Consider the following 18,730-nt stretch of genomic DNA (forward strand, 5'->3'; position numbering starts at 1 on the left):
ATTGTAATCTAAGATAATGCAATGATGGTAGCAAGCATCCATGACGAGTGTATCTAGCTAGATCAGGTTATTACGTGTGCTTTCTTGAATAAAGCCAGTATTGGGTGCACGCCGAGTATGAGATACAATTCTCATCGTGTCATCAGTCAGGAGAGCGGAGGGCCACGGTAGCGAGATGTAAAGAGCAGAATTAGAACACTAGCGACATATCCAGTTAGGAATACTGCTAGAGGGTGTTAGCGATCCGTCAAGAGAAACAAATCATTCCTTACCGATCAACCAAGGTTCTCATCCACACCTCTCGAATGTTACGCACCGCTGTCATCAACAAACGTGTTGTCATGAAACAAGCAACAAATTTGGACAAATATGGAACTGAACTAAATTGTTATGTAGGACCTCAATAGAATAAACAAGTAAAAAGAAAGTTTCACATGAGTTTCACCACGCAATCCACTCCATGTGCCGCAACATATCCCTCTGAGTACGCCTGATCCGGGCCTTGAAACATGATCCCTATTCTTTCGTACGTGCCGTCTGTAGGGTCTTCGCTCGAACGAACCATTTGGCCGTTGCTACCGTTAAGTCCATGTAGCCTCCTAAGGACCAGCGAGAAGGCTTTTCTAGTTGTGTCCCTTCGTTTTTCATCACTGAACTTTGGCTCCTGGCACAAGTGCAGGATATATATCGTAGTTCCCATGGGCACGCAACTTGGACCTTCTCTCTCTAGGTCGTAGTCTGGTGCGAATACCAGGCTTCTGTCCCTGTTGGTTGCCAGGTAGAGCTGCCTTTGGCTCAGAATATCCGGGTCTTCATCGAGCTTGGCAGAAATCATGGGCCCAACAAGTACCATATGAGCAGCACTCAGTTGCGCAGTTTCATCCTGACCCACAGCGGTGATCCCAGCTTCGACGAACCGTGTCCTATGCTCCAAGAATTCCATATCCTGGATATATCTACCATTCAGGAATGTCCGCCTATTCGGAAACTTCACCGGCACCGCAACGGATGCCCACGACCACGATGGAGCGTTCCATCCGCTGGGCCTGGCCTTCGTCCTGTCACACGACATCCATGCTAGGTCTTCCAACACGCTGTCTTCCCACACACCCGCAAGGTATCTATCGCTTCGGTGGCGTTTCATGTCTCTTACTACACCTGATATCGCTGCAAGGACATCTCTCCGATAAGTCAAGCTAGTCTTGGTGTAGTGCTCCACGATACTTCTCCATTCTGGCTGGACATCCTTTTCGCTCTTCGCTTCCGCCATTCTCCTTGTGTACCCTCCTTTCGTGTGCGTCCACCTCAGCTCTGACTCATAGGTCCTTGTTTCTCCGATGCATTCACAAGCGCAGCTCTCGTTACACTCCCAAGCCATCTCCAGGTCTCCTAGATGTAGTACTCTAGGAGATAGCAGCCTTTCCTGAAAAACCCATCCTCGAGACAAGAGAGGGAAATTTCCTTTGGTAAAGTCACGATTTGGTGAAGCCGTTGATGAGAAGAAGTGTGGGATCGTTTGTCGAACATATGCGTGTCGGGTCTCTCCGTTTTGTGCCTGGGACTCAATCCTGGTGGCGATGAACTTAGATGGGCTGACAGAAAAGTAGCCATCATTGGGGTTCCGCGACTTTGTAGCTGCGATGGTGACGTAGGCATTTCGAAATATCTGTGCCATGAGCGAAGCTTGTTGTCGCCAGTCATCCTCATCATCCTGGACAATACATAGTGAGTCAATCCAGATGTAGCGTATACCCAATTGGCGTGTAAGCTGAATGGCGTCTTGATACCCTTGGGGAAGAATATCCCACGGTATTCTACGGAGATATCCGTGGTATCTGTTTCGAAGCAATCGAATATCAATAGTACCGCCCCAGCAATAGCTCAGACATGCGTAACGATCTTGCTGACCCAGGGAGGACACGAGCTTAATATCAGTGTCAAGCCCTGCGGTACCAGGAGGGCCAAGGTCTAGGACTCGAGGAGGTAGCTTCGCGGCATTGAGTTCGTTGCACAACCGATGATTTTGAACACAATGAACTAGTTGGTTTCGAAACCATTCAAATGCAGCGTCTGACGCTGTGTCGCCAGAGATCTCAGCCGCCAGGCCAACTAAATCCCACGATGTAGGGGACCCTATGCACATCAGTAACTCTTATGCTTCGTCTTGAATCTCAACCAAATGACCCACCATCAAGGCCAAAGAAGTTCAACTCGCCCACAAACTTCATAGGCACCTTTCTCGCGTCTGTAAACAAATGCTTCACATCTCCTCCGCCATCTAAAAAGACCCTCACTCCCAGCGCCCCTGGCATCGCCGCCGACCTAACATTAGTTTGTACAAACTGTCTCCCTGCGCAGCCTGTATTCCAGTCCTTCATAACCATCAATCTTCCGCTCCGAAATGATTTCTCCTTCTTCAAATACAGTCGTATACCTGTGGCTAAGATGTGACATGATGGACACCCAGCTTTAGATGACATTTCCATTTCATGTAAATAAGACATAATCCCATGCATATCTCCACACCTGATACATCTCCCTTCTTGGTCAATCGAGATACGTGGCGTGCGAAAGCCGAGATTTCTGAGAGCCGACGAGATACGTCCCTTGAGCGAACCAGAGATGTCGCGTAGGCGTATAGCCAGATTTAGTAGGCCGAGGACATTAAACTTTCCGAGTTTTTCAAATATCTCTTCAATTGAGTCGGCATTAATTGAGTCGAGGTCTGAGTCAGTGAACTCGTTGTGAATATGTTGAATCCAATCGTTGTCGTCTGAGCTAACAATGGCTCTGTCTGACTCAAGGCGAAGCTCAAGAGGCATATTTGATGTTAGACTAAACTGTCCTCTAGTCGTTTGTCATACGTCAGGATTTAACGACGCGACGACATCTAGAATAAATATCATTTGATATGGCATGCCTTTGTCCACCGAGACGCCTCACCGTGGCCATAAGCGCCCAACTCTGTCTTGGCACAACCTCAAGTGGATAAACTGTCTCAACTGAGGCTGACTGCCGTTCTCATTACTGGATATGTTCGCGCTGAAACATCACTTCATAAAGCTTTGCCTTTATGTGATGCTAACTTGCGCTTAGTCCTCGAAGTTCTGGTTAAGTATGATATTAAGTTAACGCCTTAAAAGCTCTACTTGCTGCATCTGCAACCTACCAGGCATTTTCGGGGCCATCGATCTCCATAGGGTTTTGGTAGCCAGCTGAAAACCCCTAAGGCAAATCAGAACCCATCAGGGCTAACTAAATAAAGAAACATGGTTCATAACAATAGTTTCGGGGTTGGCGGGACAGACGAATCAAATCAACCGAACTGCCGCCAGGATGTTCACGTCGACTTTGCTGATTTAATTTAAGCAGTTTAACGCCTAGTGGCTTTTTTAGCTAATTTGTATGTGCCCTATAAGTTCAAAACGTGTAGCTTGGCCAATGTTTGGGAACAAATATATATGACACAATCACCCTCAAAATAATCGATAACGCAGTTCGTCCCTTTGCGGGGTCACTTTCACTTGTGTCCATCTCTCAGCTTCTGATCACTACGCCATACCCAAATTAACAATCAATTCAATCTGAGATGTCGTGTTCAAGTATCTATATCATTAGCCTTTGGCCAGGGTCTTGCTTTGTGACCGTCCCCGCGGCAGAAGGAAATTGACTGAAAATAGACTTAGCCTGGCCCACGAGCTTCGATCATCAGCGGTGAGGATAGCTTCCTGGGCATGAAAGCCTAATCTCTCTGCAACAAAACTTCCGAGAGTTTGAGAAATGGTTGTTTAGTTGAAATAGGATTAGGTCTCGGGAATATATTGTTACTGGGTACCTCTCTCCCATTCGAATGGGTATGTGGCTGATAACACCTTGACATCCAGAGCTTTTTGGGTAAGAAATATCGAGTGATCAGTCAGGAGCGCGGGAGACCGGAGTGGCGGGTTGTCAGGAGTAGGGTTGGAAGTCCACTGGCGGCATGTTCGGTTGAGAATATTGTTCCCGTGTACAACTAGTGGCTTTCTTTCTCTGGGGGCACACTTTATCGGTGAGACTTGCTGGTTACAGTCTGCAATAAAGCCCACGGACATCTTCCGAGAGAAGCTCCAACCTCCGCAGAGCCCAGGCATGTGCTTCAGATCTAGACATGGCTGAAGTATAGTCTAAACGATAACGAGTACGATAGCTGATGTACATATGTGTATAATGAAGGGTTGTCTCCAAGTTTCCAGCTCCTATGTCATTCATGAGATAACACAGAATAATACATCTAGTGCCTGCGCCTACATCATAATAGTCTCCATAGGCACGGAAGTTGCAAGTAGGAATCAACCCCATAGGGAAATTCATGTGAACGTATCAAGTCCAAGGCGATGATCTGATTTAGCACAAACACGTATCGTGACGGCCAAGGGCTCAATCCAAGACCTGTCAAAATGCTGCATGTCAACTATTCCTAGCTGCTGAGTCTGTGCGCATGACAATCCCTCGATGGAATAGATCTAGACACCTTGGCAGTCCATCAATAGCAAGTCAATCTCTACAGGCTTTAGGCCCTGCGCGACGTCGACTACGGGGAACCCTGCTTTGGAACGTGGCAAGTCTTGACTATCCTCGAGCTAAGCAGGGTTCCCCGCGCTCGACCCCGTGGGTTAGCATGCTAGGTCCGCGGGGCCGAGGTCGCATTAACGCGCCAAGACAGAAACGGGGATATACTCCGTGGTCGCAACCCGCTACTCCTGCTGGAATCTGGAGACTCCTGCTGCTCTAAATATATCTGAAAAGCTATAAAGATCAAGAAGACGGGGCTGAATATACCATGATTTCCGCTCTGAGACTCGTTGTACATTGCTGCAGAACCAGACACTGGAGTCAAGTGTATCTGCCTCAATATTAAGCATCATTTTAAAAGAGACAAAAGTTGCGATTGGCAGATCGAACGACGTGGCTTTCCTGCAAGTGTGGGTTCCATCTCCCGATGCTAGACTAGATTCGTGTTAAAGGTGCCGAAGAGCCGATCGCAAATGACTTGTAAGGATCATTTGCTATCACAGAACCTCCCATTCCATCTCTCTCCGTGGCTCCTTATCAATTCCTGTCGTTCAAATCAAGTCTAGACTCTCAATAGCGTATCCTGACCCCTCGTTTTACGACAGGATGCCTCGGCACCTTGATCGGGGGAGTGGTCCTTATAAGGAGGATAAACAGTCGATCAGTGTAACATGATATTATTCAATTTAAATAACTACTTTCCCTAATTCATTCAACAAGTCAACCTTCCTTGCTACCAGATATTCTATTGCAGCCTCCCATTGAAGACATCGCCATGGGTCCGACGCAATTGGACGCCCACGACGGCAGTGGGCAGAACTCTGAGAACGAGAAGCCTACTCATGTAGAGACTGAGCATGCTGCCGCCACTTATCAGGAGAAGAACGCCTTCCAGGCTCATGCGGATGAGTCGGGTGAGGGTCAAAATACAAAGGTATACACACCATGAGTCCATAAATTCAAGTATACTAACACTCTTATCTCAGATGACAAAAAGACGATTCATGGCCCTCGTTTCGCAAGCCTTTCTCTGGACAGGCTCCCAGATCCCAGTCTATCTATTCGGAGGTGTCCCGCCGTACATCTATGCTGATATCGGAGGACACGATCGTTGGACCTGGTTCGTTCTAGCCAACCTACTCTCGCTGGCAGCGGTCTGCCCGTTTGTCGGATCTCTATCGGATATGTTTGGTCGTCGATACGTTGCACTATCCGGAGCGTCGTTTATCGTCCTCGGAATGATCGTCTGTTCTACTGCTCACAATATGAATGTCTTTATCGGTATGCCTCCCAATCCTTTCTTTACATGTCAACGCTAACTAGTAGTTCAGGCGGCATGGTCTTGGCGGGTGTCGGAGCTGGTATCAACGAACTCACCGCCCTAGCAGCAACATCTGAGATGGCACCGACTGCCCAGCGTGGCAAGTACGTCTCCATCCTGATCTTCACCATCGTGCCCTTCTGTCCTTCTGTTCTCTGGGCACAACTCATCGCCGCACACTCAACGTGGCGATACATCGGCTTGTTCTGTGCTCTCTGGGCCTTTGTCGGTCTTGTCTTGACAGCTCTGTTTTACTTCCCGCCGCCCCGCGCAAACTCAGAGGGCCTAACACGAGGAGAGATCCTGAAGCGCATTGATTTCGTCGGCGGTTTTCTCAGCATTTCTGGTATGATCTTGTTCATGGCTGGATTGCAGTGGGGTGGATATATGTATACCTGGAAGTCGGCCCATGTCCTTGTTCCTCTGATTCTCGGAGCGGTTCTGGTAGTCCTCTTTGTCATTTGGGAGGGCTTCTTTGCGCCGTATCCCATGTTCCCTCGTCGCATTGCCCAAGCACCTCGGATCCTCACCCTGACACTCATCATCACCTTCATCTCTGGTGCCAACTTCTTTTCCATCCTCATGTTTTGGCCCACGCAGGCTTTCAACGTGTATGGCCACGATCCTGTGCAAGTCGGAATCCGAGGTATTCCTGTTGGCTTCAGCATCATGGCGGGTGCATGTATCGTCCTCTGGCTTCTATCTGTGTTTAGAGGTGCAAACAGGTCACTCATGGTTGTCTCGAGTATCCTGATGACTGCTGGATGTGGCGCCATGTCTGTCGCAAGGCCCGACAACATGTCCACTCTATGGGGAATTCTCGTTCTTGCTGGCCTGGGTATCGGAGGAATCGTCGTCCCAGCAAGCATCATCACGACAATCATCTGCCCCGACGATCTCATCGCGACTATCGCAGCGCTTACTCTGAGCATCCGTGTCATTGGCGGTAGCATCGGCTACACCATTTACTACAATGTCCTTGTGTCCAAATTCACACCTGCTGCTATTCACTACATTGGTGGTGCGATGGTGAAGTATGGCAATATCACGTCAACTGAAGTCATCGGGGAGGTTATCGGGCTGACTAGTATTTCTTTACTGGACGAGATTGCCGAGGTGCCAGGTATCAAGGGAAATGAGGCGCTGTATAACATTGTGATCCAGGCTGGCCAGATTGCTTATGCTGAGGCATACAAGTGGGTGTATTATGTGAGCATTGCTTTTGGTGCAGTTTCTGTCCTTGCTTCTCTTTTCTTGGGAGATATTGGGAAGTATATGGATGATCACGTCGCTGTGGTGATGTAAAGTGTTGCATCTACAGAGGCATCTACGATCTGTACTACAGGCCATGACAACAAGTGTCATAGCTAAGATAGTTAATGGAGACTATGATAATAATTCACTTAATCTGAACCCAGGCAGAACACCAATACTGGTCTACACAAACTGCGTAAAACTCTTCAAGAATGAGACTATCGACCGTGGCTTCTCACATGTGATTTCAGCTCTGACATCTGGCGCCGTGCATTTCCAAATCCAGCATGTTGCTTATAGCTGAAGTAATCCTCGCCACACCATCCACATGCTTACCTTCCTTCTTTAGCTTCTTACATAACCTTTTCAGAGCATCAGCATGACAGTCAGGTAGTTAAGAGGTAAGCCAGGACAGGGATGTGAGGCTATGCTGCTGTGGCTTGAAAATCATACGAGAACGGGCCAGCTGAGGATGCGCGATTTGCAGATTATGCAGGTTTGTTTCATAGATGCCCGGCTTCATCCGAGATATTCGTTTAAATATTACATTCCTCAAAAGATGTGGCTAGATGAAGGGGAGTGCGCATGAGCTATGAGTGAGTCGAATTTGAGGGAAAATATTGGTCGGCCCAATTTGGCTGATGTTCCAGACGTCAATCAAGAGATTTCGCAGGCTTGCAATGGTAGCATAGCCAAGCAGAGATCAGAGCGTGAAGGAATTAGGTTTATGATTACATAATTATGCAAGCAACTATGCAGCAAAATTGGGTTTGCTACTTAACATTCTTAGGGTATAGGAATTCCACATAGTCTCTTACGCGCCATAGCTCTAGAGAAGCCATACTAGGTTCTTCAGTTCTGAAATAATCCTATATGCCTACTTCTTGAGGTATTTAGCCAGGGACTTATTAATAAACTCACGTCCTGCCTCATAAAGCTTCATCCTCTGCGTCTCAAATCCATCCTCCTTAAACAAGCTCTCCCCCGGCCCAACAGCAAACTGCTCATCACCCCTAACAAGCCCATCAAATATTTTCTCAGTAAATTCATCAAGCGGCATCCCGATCTCTCCCCCGTTCACCAAATCAGGTTGATGCTTCTCATCGTGCAACTCCGTCTGAACAGCTGGTGGAAAAACTTCAATCATGCAGATATTAGACACTCCACTAGCTTTGAGTTGCTCTCGAACGTTTAGGATGAAAGTGTGAAGAGCGGACTTGGATGCATTGTAGTTTGGTGTTCGGATCATTGAGGGAATTAGGCCAAGCGTGGCGCTGATGTAGATTAGATGGCCTTGGGGTTGCTTCTTGAGATGAGGGAGGAATGCTGCGGTGAGATGCACGGCAGATGTGTAATTGGTGGTAAGTTCGTCGCCAAGAACAGATAGATCCAGAGTTTCAGGATTCGCAAAGTCAAATCCTCGTTGGATGCCTGAACTAAACACGATAGAGTCCAAATCTGGATCCGACTGAACGATAGATTCGGCAAAGCTTTTGATTCCATTCAAGTCCCTGACGTCAAACACAACAGCCCTTGCATTCTCCTCTCCATACTTCTTGACAAACTCTTCAAGCTTATCGCGCCGTCTACCGACGACAATGACCTTTGTCCCTGTGGCTATGAGCTTGGCGGCAAGGGCCTCTCCAATACCGGACGAAGCACCGAGCACGAGGGTCTTTTGGTACAAGGGAGCCATGTCAAGATTGAGTTTCGAAGGATCTCGAGATGAAATCGAAGGGGAAATGACAGGTGACAAGCTTGCGTATGTCGTATCAACTGCCGTGGTATCGTGACTGGCTTGGTAATGAGGACGAGGGGTAAAGTGGGATGGGGAAGCCAAATCGTCGGTAAGTTGAGGCTAGACTGGGTTGTGCAGGATAGGATGGAGACTATAAGAGAGCTTGATATTGAAGTCTTGGCAGTTGTGATAGAGTTTGCGATGGGATCTAAGTGAGGTTGAGCGGATTTATCGTCGTCGTCATACAAAACATGATTCCATTGGGTTCTGTTATCGCGAATCCACTATCGCCAAGTCACCTGACTCGCTCAGTACGGAGAAAGGTAGCATCGTCCCAAACTTAAGCTTATTCACAATCCTCTCCAAAAACTCCACAAGTGAGAGACTTGAGCAGTGAAATTACCATTCTCCACGCCCTCGAGTCATTCTCAAGCCACAGGTCCAGGCCGTGTGTCAGATTACAGCCAATGCACTGCCAAGGAGTCCAGAACCTCTGCCCCGTCTGAGCCCCCCAGACCCTGACCCTTACCCCTGGCGCTTGGCAACGTTTTTTTCTGAAAGGTCCTGGAGGTTTTGTTCCAGCCAGTGATATCCCGCTGCTCATCTCCATGGAGAGTGTCCAGTTTAATGCGATTACTCCGCGGGGCGTTGCGGGCGTAAAGAACAACCTGGCACACGTCATTTTATTATCCAGAGTTACGCTTTGAGAGGATACTCGGGGTGAAGACCGATAAATAGCTGGATTTACGAGTGCAACGCTATGAGGATGAGTGCAAGTTCGGATACGGCAGTTCTGACGCTTCTCTGGCCAGAAGCATAATTTATTCATGCAGACTAGCGTTAAGTTCAGTTCAGGGTCTCCTCTAACCCGAATGCGCAGTACTAAAAACGTCCCCAAGTTTCAACGGGACACTCGGACATAACTGAGCAGGGTATACCCGGCGACGCTTATTTCATTTTCTTCAGCAACATTGATTACCTACCGTCCAGGCAATAAACACACCCGTTTTAGATCCACCGCCCCCGGCTTGGCCGGTAAGAGCAATTGTGGCGTGACTTTGGCGGCAGACAGCTACCTACCGTTGCAGTTGATGTAAGCCCCAGCCTGTAGACCCCTGGATCATAACCCTGGCTTCATATTACCTGTCGGGGATTGTAGGGATGAGGATGGAGGAATACTTAAATGGAGAGTGTTTCTCGGTTTCATGCGTTTGAGATCTGTAGAAGCTTATTCTTTACCTTGTTTCTTGAGTTTCAACGGTTTCCCCAGCTTTTGGCGTAAACAACATCTTTAAACATGACTTCTTGGATATCTTTGTTAGCTGTTCTTGCTGCTTGTGCGCCGCAGGTCCAGGCATCGTGTGCATATGGAACGCATCTTCACCGGAGAGCTGATGTTATTCATGCTCCCAAGTTTGGATACTCCGCTGCCAATGTACGCCACCCAATCCCCTTGTACTTCATCTGCAGTCTCTCTTATACAGCAAGAACTTCAGAGATCTCTGTACATGTAGCTAATTCTAAGCAATAGGGCCCAGCAAACTGGTACAACTTGGACCCCAAAGCCAACGAACTATGCGCCACAGGTCACCACCAATCCCCCATCAACCTCGCCGATGGCTCATTCAACATCATCCCCGCCTCAGACCTTCATATTGAGATCCCCAACTTCACCAAGGGTGCTGAGTTCGAGAACTTGGGAAGTACCGTCGAAGTAGTCACTGAAGGACTCGGCGGTAAAATCACCATCGAAAACACAACATACCACCTGAAGCAATTCCACTTCCATCTCCCCAGCGAGCACATCGACAACGGTACCAGTTTAGCCATGGAGATGCACATGGTTCACGCCAGCGAAGACAACAAACTCGCCGTCATCGGCGTCTTTATCGATCTCGACGATGGAGCGGCCGATTCGTATAAATTCAGGGAGACGCGCAAGGGCAAGACAGACACCCCTGCTACGAAATCCACTGTCGTTACCACCGTTCTCAACTCGGTGGATAAGATTGCGACCCTGGGACAAACCACTCACATCAAGTATCTCAGAATGTCCGAGATTGTATCGCTCCTCAACAAGGGCGATTTCCGATCGTGAGTTCTACTAAGCATGCCAAGAATAAAGTAATGCCCGCTGACGGTTTTTGTTGTCTTAGATACTCGGGCTCGCTTACTACACCGCCCTGTAGTGAGGATGTCAAGTGGTTCGTCTCCACTAGGAAGGTTTCTATTCCTACGCGAACTTATTTGAAGGCCCGATCTGTCATCGGCTACAACGCTCGCTTCCCTCAAAATGTGCCAGGGGAGGAGAACATCCTGAGCTTGGTCGCTGATGAGATTGAGCACCACGATGACTAAGTTGTGCTATGTATACCACGGTGGTTGTTTGTTTGGAGTAGAGGAGTCATTTTGGTGAAGTTGGTAGAATCACATATGGGAGGCAAAGTGAGCGATTATTTAGATGTATCAATATTAGAAGGCAATATAACCCAAGCATAAGCATAGAACACGATCAGTTTCCGATTTTGCCTGTTTTCTCCGATGCTAAAGTGTTATCGCCGAGCCCTTGGCTTCGGTACTCAATCTCCAATGTAACTCCAAATCATCATTAAGAACGTTACAGCCAAATTGGAAAATGTCGTCGCTTTCGACGTCAGTGCCCCCATATCTTGGCATCCCAACGTCTGGAGAACGTGGGGAACCGTCTGATTTTCTGTGTTTACCCCTGGCTAGCTCAGAGTTGGTGTCGCTGATCTTCTCCCCACCTGTTTGCATCGGGTTCGACGGTGCTAAAGCCACCCGCTGTCAAGTTTGTGCGACTATCATTTCTCTTGGCGATGAGTTTCCGGGATAGAAATGGATCTGCGAGGATTTACAGTAGCATTGGAGAGAGTGGTGTTTGAGTGAAGGGGAGATTATGAGCGGTTATTAGAGTTTGGGATTATGATACTGTGGATATGACACCGAAACGCGAGAATTTCTCCGTGCTTGGTTGGGGCTGTCGTGGGCAAACTCTATTTCTTCGTGCTATCCCCGATGACCGGGATATCCTTGGACATGCAGTAGCTGCTGACAAGAAGGACATCAAAATATCTCGAGGTCTATTGGCTCGTGTATCCATCTAAGGCATTGGTAGCATATCCCATATTCGACAACTATCAATCAAGCTTCAATTGTCTCGCTAAAACACTATCTCATACGTAAGTCCTCCTAGCAAGCTAAAGTACAAATTGGCAAGACTCTTTCTTCTCTCATACTGTCTTCTCTATCCAATTGATCTAAGCCGTGCTGGTCATTGGTCGTTGTCTATAAGGATCATGATGAAGCTGCAGATCGGCTGGGTACCAACTCAATCCCAACGCCATAACGATAGCCATGAAGAGAATATCAAAGACGTAAATCGGCCATTCATGCGCCTGTAAATACTCATCGTCCCCAAGTCCGAACTCAACCAGTCGGAAAACATTTCGGAATAGAATCAGTATCGCACAGATATATAGCTCACTGAGCATTGTGCCCAATAGGAGATAAGGATTAATCGCCCCTATGAGTCCTCCTTTCGCAAGTCGCGCATGAAATACCCCCGTACAAACAAGGAAGATGACCAACACGACAACCTGAAGCGCTAGCCCAGCAAGAATGACATTCTCTCCATTGTTCTGATCAGCGGTATTATTAGCGTTGACAAGCATTCCTGCACCGCAAGCTTGAACGACGAAACACAAGACATCGGATACCACAAAGAACTTCGAAAGCCATACTGTTCGGATGATAGAAAGGTCGGGATGGCTGGAGGCTCTGATTACTCGGCCGAGGAGCATGTAGATCGCTGCGGAGAAGAAGATGGGCGCCAGGAGGATAAGGAGTGTTTGCGTGCCGTAAGATTCCTGGTCTCGTAAATGGCCCGCCGAGTAAAACCTCGCACCAAGACCCGCGATCTCAACTATGAGACAATTGTCAGAACGACGGTCCATAGTATTTAGGTAAGGTGGGACGTACAGAGTCCTCCGAAGATAAGAGTAAAACAGAACCATCTTCGATCCTTAAGGATGTTCCATAAGTGAACAACACTAAGAACTGCAAAGACTACACAACCGACAAGCGCTAATGCTCTCGAGGGCCGGTAGAACTCGTAGACGTTGTCTGCTGTAGATGCCATAATGAGAACCTAGTATAAACCGATTTTTGACGGAGTGGCCTAGATCTATCTTGCGGGATACTGAACTTGCCGATCAAATGAAATGAACAAGAGGAGAAAAAGCCTCAGTTTGTTCTAGGGGGACTGCGTGGTTTTGGTGTTATTGGCATTCGGGAACTTCCATGTTTTGATGATGCGGCAACTCACGCGTGGCTTCGTTTAGGTGGCATCGAGATAGATGATTGGCTTGGTCTTGAGGGAGTGGCTGGGACGACGGGAAGGCCGAGCAGGACAACGATAGTTCATCTGCCAAAAGTGCTCTGAGGAGTAATGTTGCTACTGAAATGGCGTGAGTAAACACGCCACAGCTAAAAAGTTCCCGCTGAGTTGTTTATTATGATATGTTTTGCAACCACAAGACTTCAATTTCTTTTTGACCGTGCATATTATCCAACCCATTTTCTAGGAAGTGAAACATCTTTCTATATTATTTCAGAAGTAACTGGTACTTTCATATCCTCATTAATAAGTGAGAGGGTTTTTGGACTTTAGCGTGACAGTTTCTAAACACTTTAATCCCCGTAGATTGAGCCTGACAAATGCATTCTCGTCCGAATAGAGAGGCTTCCCATTCTTTTAAGAGTTATTACATTCACTAGTTCATTAACATTAATTTTCTGGCTGCTGTCTAGAATCGACTTCTCTGCTGGTAGATATCAAGAGTCCTACATATAGCGCCTAGAGTAGTTCCAGCTTTCTAACAGCCTGATCCTTCATTCCAGCGACATAGACTGTACATATTACATTGAATCCCTTAAGCTGCTGAGCCAGTCGGTTTAGAAAGCTGGCAGAGTGTTGGGGAAGCCCTTTAGTTGTTAGCTTTATCTGAGAGGCCAGAGAGGAGAAGCTTTTCATTTTAGGTAGCCTTCCAAATATTCATGCCCTCTCGCCTGTACGAACCCAAGTAGTCCTCGGATATTCTTCTTCGCCCCTTTATCTAAGTTCTGTTACTCTTCATTCCCCTTCTCTTTGCTCAGTCTTGCTTTCGACACATTGTTGCAGAACCCTATCGTCGCATCATCACAAATCTTCGACTCGGCCCCTTTCTCTGTCTTTGCAAGGCCCTTTTCTCCCAGAGATAATTAATCATTCTTTAATAACAAAATTCTTTCGATCATTCTCACACATCCAACATGCAGTCAGAACATCTTTCTCCAGAACTTTAGCATTTTTACCTCCAGGTTTCAAGTAACCGTAAATCTTTCAGTTTCTTTTAAGCTGCTATCTACACGTTCCTGAAACCATATCATTCTAAAGTTTTATAGCCTTTGCCGATATCTCGTGAGAAGTCGATCGGTCTGCTTAGGAGTTTGTTGGGCAGTGGTCTTGAGTTGCGGCCGTGGTCGACGTTGGACTGACTTAGAACCCTAACTTCTTGTACTTTTGGCCGTCTGGTGTGTCATTTCTGTCACTTCAAGATGAGAATACATACTTGGTGGGTTTTGCTGTTGGGCTCACTGGATGCTTTATCGATTCTCCTTGTTCCGCTCTGTAATTATTGTCTAAACTATAATTGCAACATACAGTCACTTTTGCTTCTACGCTATGGAAAGAGTGAAATCTTTGCGTGGGTGTTTGAGTTACAATCGAGGTTGACAATTGACGGATTTGAACAAGGCTGAAAGACTGAGAGTCGGCCCCACGATTGCGATGAGTCAATCCAAGATGAGCCTTGGAGCGCGTTCCCTACAATCGGCGACAAAAGTCGCTTCGTCACATTAACGTGCTCGGATTCTGCAAATCGTCAGGAGTCAATAATACTATGTGATACATGAGTAACTGTCGCTCAGTCGGGGTAACAATGCATCTCAGATTTACCTGGCGCGCTTCCCCGTCGCGTCCAAGACCAAGCCGGAAGCCTCGGTGAAAGCTTCAAGGCAGCACCAGAGCATAATCACAGGTCATTCAGATCAATCCTCGCTGTCAATTCTGCTTTCCTCATCGCCAATGCTGATCCCCACGGTCCCGTAAGAACGAGCATGTTACAAGTTCCGAGAAGTCTTCTGGCGTATATTTGAGCTGGCACAAGCCAAACTGCCCATATTGCGAAGACGGTAAGATGGTCGGCCACATTTGTGCCGATGGATGCGTCTCTGCCTTTCCGATGCTTCGACTATCAAAGGCACAAGTACATGTTAGATCAGGCTGTGCAGGTTTCAATACCGACCAGAGCACGCTCTGGCGTGACTAACATGTCCAAAGACGGCGTCGAGGCGTATGTTGCTTCTCGCGGGTTTGAACGTCGAAAATTCAGGTTCGGCTCTTTTGCAGTCTTGTCGCAGCGCGCAAAAGCCATCTGAGGCTATCTGCAAGGCCCGCAGTGTTGAAGCTGAAGACTTTTTCCGTACGTTGATGGCCAGTAAAGCGGTCCGGGCTAATCGTCGATCGCGCGCAGCAATGCCGTTTATTCATAGAAGTTAACCAGTCGTACTCTTCATGCCCCCTTATCATCTAGTTCTTGTGCTTTCCGATCCAGCTTCTCTTCATGCTCTCTCTTCCGCCGCAATAGCTTCTCCAATTTCGACGCTGTGTTGAAAACTCCCATGGTCGCAGCTCCGCAGTTCTTACATGTTGGGTCCTTCCTATACCTCTGGAGGGCACATGCCTCGCAGAAATAATGGCCACATCGAGTGACGACAGGATTCTTGTAAGGCTTCTCGCAGATAATACATGCAAAAGGGATCTTGCTCAGCATTTCCATATCTGCCTCACCCTCGACAGCATCTGCTTTTCCGCGATCACCACTGATCTTCTTCCTGCTCTTTCCCACTTCTTCCCATTCTTTATCAAGCTGCCACCCTTGCTTAATGTCTTCTCTTATATGTGCAAACACGCACGCATCGCCAAATCCACACCAGCCAGTCTTCTTGTAATCTTTGCAGACGTCGGGCTTGAAGTCGAAGGTTGTCGTGATGCGCACATTGGAGGCGGCACGAGCGGGGCCCTTGGTTGTCGGCTGATCATACCAGTCCTTCCGCTTTGTGGCATCGTTTGTGTCTGATATTGGCACTTCACGATTCGCGCGGAAGGCTGTAGGGGCGTGATCTTGATCGGGGTTCCGTTGACTCGTCGATGATGCTGAGATTACTCCCTTCTTGTTGCGCTTGATCCGAGTTCCGTCTACAGCGTCGCGTTCGTCGTCTGAAGAAGAGGAATCTTGAGAGTCGCCGTGCGCTGGCAAGGTGCTAGCAGGTCGCTTTCTCACGTTGTCCTTGGCTCGTCGGCTCCTTTGCTTGAATGCGATGGGGGCGGGCATCGCTACTTCAGTAGTGGGTAATTCAGCCATGGCGTCACGTCGCGTCGCGTCGATCGGAAGAGCTCGATAGAAGGGCGGCTTTGGCTGTTGAATACCAGGAATTAATGCGCTGCGTGTCTGATTGAGGTGATGAAGGTTGTTAAATCTTTGCCCAAAGGCGAAAGGCTGCGAGGTTGAGCTAAAGATGGCGCATGCTCCAAAATCTATGATGAGTCAGCCAGTTCATCGCCACAGCAGCTAAGTTCTCAGTGGCGACAGAGGAGCCCTCAGCCACAAATCTCCAGCAGCTTCCATCGGATGCAGCCTGTGGCATACTGGCTGACCTCGTTGGCTCAGCGAAAGCTCAAGGGCAACATCCGAGCATTACCGCAGCCGATTATGACCATCGCTACCAAGTTCTCCCTTCTTTTTGCGATATGTTAATAAGTGCTTCATAATGATGACTTGTGTCTCTTTCAACAGGTGCTGTAGGGTTGACTGCCGCCTACAAGGTTAAGCTTCAGGCTGCCAAAACAGGTGATCAATGGAAACACGCGTGAAGACACAAGACAAGCGCAAAAACGAGAGTAACTAACTTATCAAGCATCTGTATTTGAACAAATCTATCAGAATGCTGCCTTTCATTGGGTATCTCCCATCAAGGTCTTAATAATCCCTTCAATCCCTGCGGGACACAGCCAACTCCATTCTCCAACAAAAGAACAAAACGACAAACAAAAAATATTCCTCGCTCGCCAGTCGAGTTTCTTATATATGCTTTACAACCAACGCCAGACTCAAAAGCGCTCAATCAAAACACATCCATCCAAACGTTCCAACCGCACTCGCCAGTACCAGGAACGTCAGGATACCCGCTCCCGCCCGATCCGCCGTTGTGATGGGTTCCGGCTCCGGATTATCATGCGAATCCTCACCGGCCTTGGGATCACCCTTGGAAATACCACCCGTACTATTCGTCGCAGGCGGTTCCGCATCGCCAATCAGTAGACTCGACACCGCAGCTAGCACGTTCATCTGCTCGCCTGCACCGCTCGTCTCGTCAACAGCTGGGTCCACGAATTCGCCGCCACTCCAGTAGAAACCGCATTTGCGACCCGAGTCTCCACCCGTGCATTGCTTGACGGCTGCTTCGGTGGAAGTCTGCAGCACGGGGAGGATGCGCTCCGCGGTGAAGGGCGCGACTTGTGTTGTTACCGCCAGCCAGCGGTGCACGTAGCCCTTGAAGGATAACATGTCGGTGGAGCAGGCGCCCTTGCGGCCTTCGCAGGGCACTTCGTACATGATGTCCTTGGGGAAGAAGTTCTTGAGCGTGGCGTCGAGGAGCTTGTCGATGCGGTCCTCCCATGTAGTGGAACCGTTGGTCTACGATTGTAAGTGGATGTGTTTAGGTGCAAAGGTGAGTGACTTACAAAGTTGTACATAAAGGCAGCGCCTTGAATGAGAATCGCGGCGTTGTAAGAAAAGGTGGCCTTGTTGATGTCGGTACAGTTCTTTCCGACATGTCCGCCATCGTAGACGAGCCACTTTTCATGATCGATGTAGTTGACGTTCCAGAGCCACTCCCACGTCTCTTCAGCATATTTCGCATATGTTTCATTTCCAGTGTATCGCGCAAGACGAGCGCCGATGTTGAAGAAGCATCCGTTGGCAATGGCTGCAAAGGTTAGCTACTCCTCCCTCGTCATTTAATCCCGGGACAAACGCACTATTCTTGTAATCGTATCCAGAGTTTGTAAAGGGAATCTGCCATCGCATTCCACCATTGCACTCGTCATCGTGTCGCTCGGGCTTAGCCTGTGTCGTCCATACAGCCTGTGCGAGAGCGAGCCATTGGGGTTGGTCGTCGGGTGGATTGGGGAACTTGTTCTCTGCTGCAAGCATGGCGGACATGCCCCAGAAGCCTTGGTCGTCGTTTCCGAGGGATGCACTGTGGTTGCTGGGCATGTAATCGTGGCCGTCGCCTGTCTGGTGAAGCATACCCTCCATCACTACGTGGTTGTAACTCTCGTCGCCGGTGAGTTTCCAGTAATCTGCCCCCAATTAGTCTGTAATCCATCTCGATGAGCTGTCAATGCCGACGCACCGATATATGTTCCCATCATTGCTCCGCCTTCCCACCAGTAGTAGTCGCCCTTGTATTCTGTTGGAGGACCGGGCAGGATACCGGGAATCATGCCAGTCTGGTTACCGTCATATTGCAACATAAGATCATATGCGAGTGTCCGCGCCGACTGCTTAATCTCATCTATACCATGGTTAGTATTCCTCCTCCATCTACTGCAGTCGTCGGCATCGTACCCTTTGTTCCAATCTTGTAATACTGTGCGTCGACTGATTGAACGAGAAGACCTCCCAGAAGCGCAACCTTCGCCACAAACGCTGTCGGCGAGGAAAACATGATGTCGCTGAGAT

At 48.3% G+C, this 18,730-nt stretch overlaps 7 protein-coding genes; 2 read left to right on the top strand and 5 right to left on the bottom strand.

Annotated features, from left to right (window-relative positions):
• Positions 1-430: 430 nt before the first annotated feature.
• FFUJ_10079 (related to tol protein) lies at positions 431-2,822 on the bottom strand (the record flags this gene model as incomplete). XM_023567947.1 has 2 exons in its annotated part: positions 431-2,133; positions 2,189-2,822. 2 exons carry the CDS (start codon positions 2,820-2,822, stop codon positions 431-433), a joined length of 2,337 nt encoding a protein of 778 aa, XP_023435317.1.
• Positions 2,823-5,326: 2,504 nt separating this feature from the next.
• On the top strand, positions 5,327-7,177 carry FFUJ_10078 (probable MFS drug efflux pump; the record flags this gene model as incomplete). XM_023567948.1 has 3 exons in its annotated part: positions 5,327-5,485; positions 5,538-5,832; positions 5,883-7,177. 3 exons carry the CDS (start codon positions 5,327-5,329, stop codon positions 7,175-7,177), a joined length of 1,749 nt encoding a protein of 582 aa, XP_023435318.1.
• An 826-nt stretch (positions 7,178-8,003) lies between these two features.
• Positions 8,004-8,822, bottom strand: FFUJ_10077 (related to dehydrogenase; the record flags this gene model as incomplete). The annotated part of the gene is made up of 1 exon (XM_023567949.1): positions 8,004-8,822. The coding sequence occupies one exon, from the start codon at positions 8,820-8,822 to the stop codon at positions 8,004-8,006; it is 819 nt and encodes a 272-aa protein (XP_023435319.1).
• A 1,339-nt stretch (positions 8,823-10,161) lies between these two features.
• FFUJ_10076 (related to carbonic anhydrase) lies at positions 10,162-11,222 on the top strand (the record flags this gene model as incomplete). XM_023567950.1 has 3 exons in its annotated part: positions 10,162-10,299; positions 10,396-10,958; positions 11,021-11,222. The coding sequence occupies 3 exons, from the start codon at positions 10,162-10,164 to the stop codon at positions 11,220-11,222; spliced, it is 903 nt and encodes a 300-aa protein (XP_023435320.1).
• Positions 11,223-12,142: 920 nt separating this feature from the next.
• Positions 12,143-13,023, bottom strand: FFUJ_10075 (related to Rtm1p; the record flags this gene model as incomplete). XM_023567951.1 has 2 exons in its annotated part: positions 12,143-12,807; positions 12,864-13,023. The coding sequence occupies 2 exons, from the start codon at positions 13,021-13,023 to the stop codon at positions 12,143-12,145; spliced, it is 825 nt and encodes a 274-aa protein (XP_023435321.1).
• A 2,473-nt stretch (positions 13,024-15,496) lies between these two features.
• FFUJ_10074 (related to N.crassa uvs2 protein) lies at positions 15,497-16,318 on the bottom strand (the record flags this gene model as incomplete). The annotated part of the gene is made up of 1 exon (XM_023567953.1): positions 15,497-16,318. The coding sequence occupies one exon, from the start codon at positions 16,316-16,318 to the stop codon at positions 15,497-15,499; it is 822 nt and encodes a 273-aa protein (XP_023435322.1).
• Positions 16,319-17,104: 786 nt separating this feature from the next.
• Positions 17,105-18,716, bottom strand: FFUJ_10073 (probable DFG5 protein; the record flags this gene model as incomplete). XM_023567954.1 has 5 exons in its annotated part: positions 17,105-17,680; positions 17,728-17,972; positions 18,025-18,348; positions 18,402-18,563; positions 18,617-18,716. The coding sequence occupies 5 exons, from the start codon at positions 18,714-18,716 to the stop codon at positions 17,105-17,107; spliced, it is 1,407 nt and encodes a 468-aa protein (XP_023435323.1).
• Between the last annotated feature and the right edge of the window lie 14 nt (positions 18,717-18,730).

The sequence above is a fragment of the Fusarium fujikuroi genome, chromosome FFUJ_chr09 (assembly GCF_900079805.1).
Source record: "Fusarium fujikuroi IMI 58289 draft genome, chromosome FFUJ_chr09".
Taxonomy (NCBI): domain Eukaryota; kingdom Fungi; phylum Ascomycota; class Sordariomycetes; order Hypocreales; family Nectriaceae; genus Fusarium; species Fusarium fujikuroi.